This window comes from Epinephelus moara, chromosome 10 (assembly GCF_006386435.1).
Source record: "Epinephelus moara isolate mb chromosome 10, YSFRI_EMoa_1.0, whole genome shotgun sequence".
NCBI classification, from domain to species: Eukaryota; Metazoa; Chordata; class Actinopteri; order Perciformes; family Serranidae; genus Epinephelus; species Epinephelus moara.
Window position 1 is genome coordinate 43,919,921 of NC_065515.1, and position 7,699 is coordinate 43,927,619.

Genomic DNA, 7,699 nt, shown 5'->3' on the forward strand with positions numbered 1-7,699 from the left:
TCTCTACGACCAGGGCATGAGATACTATGCCCATTCAAAGTTTGCAATTTCAATCGGTTGCTATAGCGCCCCCCTTTGGCCAATTGATGTAATATTGCTTGATTCGCATCCTCCCATGACCCTCTACCACTGTGCCAAATTTCACATGGATTGACCAAGTCAGTGAGGAGAAAATTTGGAACAGACACACAGAAATACCCACAGACAGAGTTTTCATCATTATATAGTAATAAGATACCATTAGCACGTTGTATTTGTCAGGAAAATGTGTCCAGATAAAGACAAGTGTTTCGTCTGTGAATGCTGTGTTATAGTGAGGCCAATTGGTGTACTTATGTTTGAAATTGTCTCTATTAAGCCATGTTTATGTGTGTTTTGGGCGTGTTTTGAATCAACTAAACTTTAAAGCACTTCACAGAAACCCTGTCACCGACTAGTGTTTTGGAGGTGTAACTGCAGGTCAACACAGACACGCTACCGCACAAGTATAAATGCTCACAGTGGTGTAGGCGACATGTGTAGGGTCTGCCACACGAGTATAAATCCCCCTTAACGTGTTTACATGTATTTTACAACAAAATAAATCAGTTTTCTCTAATATCTTGTAGACGCACTGAGTGACAACTGCTGAGGTCAGAGAGGGGGGTTAGTTACTATAGACTCACAAGTCAAGTTTAGACGCTTTGCTTAACTAAAGACTGATGTCTTTCTCCTTGATTTTGTGTTTAGATGGGCGGATACAATTTCAAAGTTTAAAAAAACTCCCTACATTGCAGAATCAATAGTAAATCTGCAGGGCGGTCCTTCGGTGGCTCGCTGAACTCTTGTGCTCGTAAACATAGTCTGACTGTGTTAAAAGTTTTAAACAAAGTTGCTGTAAGTCCTTCATTTCCACAATCTTGTGGACTGAGCACACGTTTGATAAAACGGAGTTTAATCTCTTGGCATCCATTTTCAAGCTCTCTGTGTGTTTGTTTCCTTGCGGACGAGAAAAGGGGGAGTGCACATTTCTGGGAGGGCGTGTCTTTTTCAAAAATGCAAGAGGCATTGCTTTGTTGCCGGTCGTTTTCTCCGGTGTGTTAAACACACTTTAGAAGGGAGTGTCCCCAGACTATCAGAAGGCGGAGATCTCTGATTGTCTGGTGGCGAGACTATAGTTACTGTTACTACTATTTTTAACTTGCATCAACAGACGGGGTGACCGAGCAGTTTGGGCCATCTTTTCTCCTTATGTCCTTGGTCATCAAGTGAAGCACTCACAACTTGTTACACACTGACTAAGAGTAAACGTCATGTAAGGCACTTGTTCTTGTGACACCCTGACATGACATATAATACAAGGTTACTTCTCATTCTTTCTGCTTTGTGGCGAATAGTACAGAGGGCTAAAAGTTTCCATTACATAAGTGTTAAAATTTGCATAAGTTTTACATAATTACATAATTCCTATTACATTGTTGATTACCTTTTGGTTATATTAATAATTTCCATTACACAGGACAAAATAAAATATGAGATTTATATCTAAACACATTACACATGTTAGAAAACACTTGTTGAAAACCTGTGAAAAGACTGGAAACTATACAGCAATAAATTGTGGAGTTAGACTGTTAAATTGTTTCTCACCATTTCTGTGTCCAGGATTTTTTGGGCAGGCCTAAAAGCATGCACTGGAGCGACTCTTAGCACAAGCCCTGCCCCTAAACTATATAAGAACTAAAACCATTCTGTTGCAGACTGAGAAGAATGAGGTTGGTTATTGGGCAGGTTAGTGTCCTCTAGCTCTGAATTTGATTCTGGCTCTTAAACATGTCTGGATGTAAAAGTCGACTAAAGCTGCTAGATGGAGTATCCATTGTAGTGCTACAATTAAAAGAGGCTGCAGCTTTCCCATGGGAAAATTTTATAATATGACTGAGAAGAATTTCCTTGACAACTTCAAATAGTGTATTTTATTATGTTTCCTACCTTATTAAACTGATATTGTGTGCATGTTTTACTTTCTGCTGCTGCAGCCTTTACGTTAACCTGAGCATTCAATTCAAACTTGTTTTGTATTAAAGTCTTATGGAATGTCTGGTGAAATAAGATCAGATTTTTGACTTCGGTAAAAGTGACGGGTACTTGAAATATGAGACATGTTCAGTCACATGACATGGTTACATTTCAGAGCAAGGTGTATGTCTGTCTGTGCATGTAAACTTCTCACCTTATAGAGAGCGAATGTGCGTATGCTGTATGTAGCCAATTCCAAAGTGTCCAGCATGGTCACCTGAATCATCCCATATGTCTCTGTGCCTCGACTGGGCCAATACTGGTCACACTTCACCTGCAAACAAACACACAGCAGTGATTTTCTCCACTAACACTAGAAACAAGCCCAAGGCCTGCGACGACAACAAGTACCACCCAGCACCATGACATTGGGCCCCTTATAGAGAAGACAACCTCATCTTGTGTTGGAAAGACACTGGACATCATCAGGGCCCAACAAGCCTTGCCCTCTGTGATGGTCACACCCTTCCCTCATGGGTAAATCATTAGACAGTGAGCCCCTTGGCACAGATATGCAATAGCCCCCACCACCTTTTCTACAGAGGACCAAGAAACACAGACTTTGTGGTGTTTTTTTTCCCTCTTCCTCTCTTTTTTGTTGCTGTTTTGTGTCTTTGTAGTAATTTTGTGTCTCTTGTAATGATTATGTCTCTGAGGTTATTTTGTGTCTTCTTATGGTTGCTTTGTGGCTCTTTGTAGTCAGTTTGTGCAGGCCATCTGCTGGGATACACCGATCAGCCAAAACATTCAAACCACTGGTGGGTGAACTGAGCAATATTGATCATTTTGTTACAATGCAATGTTCTGCTGGGAGACCTTTGGTCATAGCATTCATGTGGATGCTGCTTGATGCCCTTCACCTACCCAAACACTGTTGTGGGCTAATTAAATGGCATCCACATGAACGCCATGACCAAAGGTCTCCAAGCAGAACATTGCATTGTAAGAAAATGATCAATGTTACTCACTTCACCCACCACTGGTTTTAATGTTGTGGCTGATTGGTGTATATGGGCAGGGGGACAACATTTTCCAAAGTGGGCACCTCATCCACACCAATGGGGGGACTATACATATCACCATGCAAAAGTTTATACTTCCCAATTAAACATTTTTCCGTGTTTATTTTGTACCTACTCTGTGTTAAGACCTTATTTTCTTATTTTGGAAAGCAGAGATAGTCACATGTGTGTCCTGGGCTGCACAATGCCCTCCATGATTAGGAGGAGAGAAAAATTAGAGAAAAGTCAAATCAAACATTGATTGAAGAAATTACTGGTATTAAATCACAAGATCAAATCAGGAATTAACAAATACATATTTTCTTCTTTTATTCATTCAATCTTGAGGGCTACTTCAATAGAATATTGGTCAAATTGTCTGCAGAACTGAAATAGTATATGGCTGTCAACTTTCAGTTTTCCAGTCATACCCAATTTATGAAATTCAAAAACTGTTTAGGGACCCTAGTATGCAGAAATATTTAAGTACACCATTTGGAAACAAATTGGAGCGTTTTTTGGCCCCCTGAGATAGAATAGAATAGACAGCTTACGTCCTCTAGTTCAATGTGATTTTCACTGTAACTTTAAAACTGAGCCTGATACAACAGATTTTATTTGCCAGCGTTTCCCCTGTTGGACCTGCTGCTTCTTTACATTTTTTTTTGCCAGACATTTGGCCTTCACCTCTCTGCTCTTTTAATGTTCATGATCTCTCTGTACCCTGGCTTTTCTTTTAGGATTCCTAATTACAGGGCTTGAAGCAAGAAAAAATCCTATTTTTTTAGAGGGCATGGGGAGGGGGGGGGGCAAATTGAGACCATGTCCCAGCCAATGAGAAGAAGCTGCATGCAGCGGCCGGCCCATGTGGGCTCTGTGCGTTTAAGGGCTAGGGCCCGCCCCTCTTGCCCCATATAGCAACTATTTCAGCCTCCTTGATAGCAATAGGTGACACTCGTTAGTAATAGGCTCATTGGAGATGAACTGCGCCTTGCCTGCAAAGTAGACGAGATGAAGCGGCCGCAGCGGGGGCCAGTGACAAAAAGCTGCGGTGAAGTCGGACAGTTTCCCGACAGTTTCCAGTAGCCTTCAGTCCGTACAGGAAGTCCCAGACACACTCACATCCTGTCTGGAATGATGTCAATTCATTAAAAAAGTGATCAGACCCATATGTCAGTTTGTTTTCAGTCTCCAGTTGTTTTAATTATGATGCTTTACAGGTGATCTGTAATTTGTGTTCATGGTTTAACCTCCATTTTACATGAATTCTCCTGTAAATCAGCATCCTATCAATTTGACCTGTCCCCTCAAGTACACAGGCTAAATGAACTGTTGGTTAATATTTTAAGGACAAAAAATACAAGACAACAGCTTTCATTAAAGATCAGTCCGATACAGTCAGGGCTTCACATCTGTAGGCTACAGACGTTATTTTAGGAATCCTCACATCCCACTGACCACAAGTCTCTGTGTTGCTAAATACTTCAATAATTAAAACAGTCCAGTGTTAATATACAGTAGACTCTGTATAGTTTATGATTATGATTTATTTAGTCTCTGATGACTAAACTTCGCGCTAGGGGCGGGTGTCCCACATTGTCCCCAACAAACTCCTTGTCCCACATTTGGTTGTCTGCGGGCCTGATTTTGTGCGCTTTCTTGGTTGTTTTGACCCTTTTTTGTGGTAAATGTGTATCTCATGGCAGTTTCATTGCATCTCTATGTCGTCTTTTTGTGTCTTTTAATGGTCATTTTGACTTTCTTCCTGGGCCCCTGGCACTTGGGGCCCCTGGGCCTGTGACTGGTGGAGCCATTCAGTAATCCATCCATGCCTGCCCCTGTAGGCAAATGGCCTTCACTAAAAGAAGATGGCAGTGGGGTCTGATCTGAGTTTGTGTTTTTCAAAGGTGACCTTTCTTTGAATGAAAGACGGTGGTTGAAGTAGCTGAATTTTGTTTCATTTATTTATTCATTTATACAGTTTAAGATTACAGAGACAGTGCATGTTAATGAACATTTCTGTAACTGTGCCAAGTTTAGTCAACTTGGCTAATTTTTAATGGTAGTCCCTAGGCAGTTGTGATGACAACTACAAAAAACAAAACAAACAAACAAACAAACAAAAAACACACAGGAACGGCAATACTGTACAGTACATATAACAGAGCATACTTTATATCCCTTCGGAAAATTGAGCAGCTTTATTCATTTCTGTCACCCACCTATTTAAAGCACTTTGACCTTTTACTTTGATAAATGTACTGTAAACTAAAGCCCTTGTTAAATGTCAAAAGTCAAAAGTGAGGCTCACCCGTGACCTCTCCTCCAGGCGGGTCATCATAATGATGGTGCTGGTCCTCTGCTCCCACACCATCCTCCAGAAGTCACTCAGCGTCTCCAGCAGGGGCCCCTGTGTGGCAATGTAAGCATTCTGCTTCCTGTAGCCATCAATGTAGTTGGCATTGATGTAGTCGCTCCCAGGAACTCCTGCAGTGAGTAACAAATTGGACAAAGTTAGCAAGCAAATTAAAATGAGAGTAAATGAAAACAGTGGGCTTCTCACTAAAATATGATAAAAAGCAGGTAGATAGAGGAAATCAGGGAAAATCAGCAATAAAGGTTTGTCCTCTCTGCAGTTGAGGTCCAAAGTCCATGACCAACTGTCGATATGTGACGAGGACGGAGTGAGAATGTGTTGCGCTAACATTTGGCTGTTTTATGTAAATGGAAGGGTGACAATCTGCGTTCACACCTAGATAGAATGACTCTGCAGTTGTCACGGGTATTTATCAACTCTAGCGCCGATTGGCATTGATGGAAACGCAACACCCAGGTGAACAAGTTCAGTTTTAGCCCTTTTACCAGTGAGATGCAATGATGTGCCACCACAAAACACCGTCCATCTCCACACTAGCAGCGCTCATACATTGTTCCAAATGAGATTGCACCGAGTTTGAAAGAGAGACTGAATAAGTATGAGATATATAAAAGCTAGTAACCACTGTAAAGTATTCACAGGCCTCCATGCTCTTTTCTACTGTTTACCAACCTGTTTTATGACCTGTCGGTGATGTCAAACATGACACAACAATGAAAAAAAACCAGAAACAACAACAACAAAAAAACCCCACACATTACATATAAAGGCATACCTGTCTGCTGCAGAGCCGTGCACACAGCTCTAGTCTACTGACAATAGGAAAGGAAACTGTTGCCCGTTTTATTCCCGTGTTTAAAAAAACCTGTGTACGTGCACTAATTTTGGTGGAAAAGGGGTATAAGTGTCTCTCACCATCCACAGGTGTGAGGATGACCCTGGAGTGGTCGTAGGCAATAACATTTGCATAGCGGTTCTTTGACTTGTTGACCTCCAGATTGGAGTGCTCCCAGGTGAACTGCTGTCCTGGATCTATAGACTGACATTTGGAGAAGGTGGAGAGTGGGAGAGGGGGATATGCAAAGGTGGGAGTGAGAAAGAGCAGCAAATCAGTGATTTCAATAGTGACTATTCTCCGCTTTTAAGGTCCTGTAAAATTCACCTAAAACACACATCCAAGGCATAACCAAAATAAACTGAAAGCTGCTCTTGTTCCATCTTTAGTACATGTCCATGCATGGTCTTATTTGAACGGTAACACTTAAGTTTTTCCCCAACAGTCAAAATCACTGTAAGTGCTTCGTCATTGAATTATTGAAGTTTCAATACACTGAAATGAAAGATGTTGTATATCCCCCTGAATATTTCCTAGGAAAAAGATGCTGCAGGTGACTAGAGCTGGGAGGTATTAGCTGGAAAACACAATGGGACCATATCATGAAGCCTCACCCAGTCCAAATTCAGTTGATAATATCACAGAAAATAAACATTTTACACATTCTGTCAAGCTTAGTAAAAAACTAATCAGCAAAGACAGAGATGTCTATTTAGGAGCTTACTGTATATAAACACTTCTAGAAAACCTAAATTGATAGGAGACAACATAGAAGCCATTTGTTCATTATTTCTGTTCATACAGTATATATGTCTGTGTGTGTCTGTTGTCTGTGGTGACAATAATAGGTTAAAAGCTCTTGTGGAGGTAAGGAGTATCACTGACTACAAGACCCAAAAGACACAGGAAAGTTCTGGCACTTTAACAGGCTTGAACCTAGAGGAAATCTCAGTGACTTACATTCCTTTAGCTCAGGTTCTGGTTGAGACATAGCTGCAGACACATTCCGTTTGTAGGGTATACGACACGCTCCTACAAACTGCGCCTGTCACTAGTACAAGACAAACCCACCAACACGACGGTAACAATCCTGCTACAATGCTACACTGTAGTGAATAAATGAGACCAAATGTAGCGATAATTCACTTCATAATTCATAAGACATGAACACATAATTCACTTTCTAAGTAATGACATGTAACACTTCCCATTACCCTTACCCTAGCTTTAATCAATTTCAATCAATCAATTTTATTTATAAAGCCCAATATCACAAATCACAATTTGCCTCACAGGGCTTTACAGCATACGACATCCCTCTGTCCTTTGGACCCTCGCAGCGGATAAGGAAAAACTCCCCAAAAAACCCCCTTTAACGGGGGAAAAAAAAAAACGGTAGAAACCGAAGAGCAACTGAGGAGGGATCCC

At 41.1% G+C, this 7,699-nt stretch overlaps 1 protein-coding gene across 1 annotated transcript in view; it reads right to left on the bottom strand.

Annotated features, from left to right (window-relative positions):
* Window positions 1-7,699, bottom strand: part of LOC126396256 (receptor-type tyrosine-protein phosphatase F-like) — a 706,276-nt gene that overhangs the window by 8,646 nt on the left and 689,931 nt on the right. The window contains exons 26-28 of the mRNA XM_050054194.1: window positions 6,352-6,475; window positions 5,371-5,546; window positions 2,213-2,332 (exon numbers count right to left, since the gene is read on the bottom strand). Coding sequence (XP_049910151.1) covers window positions 2,213-2,332; window positions 5,371-5,546; window positions 6,352-6,475 — 420 coding nt within the window. The remainder of the gene's footprint in view (window positions 1-2,212; window positions 2,333-5,370; window positions 5,547-6,351; window positions 6,476-7,699) is intronic.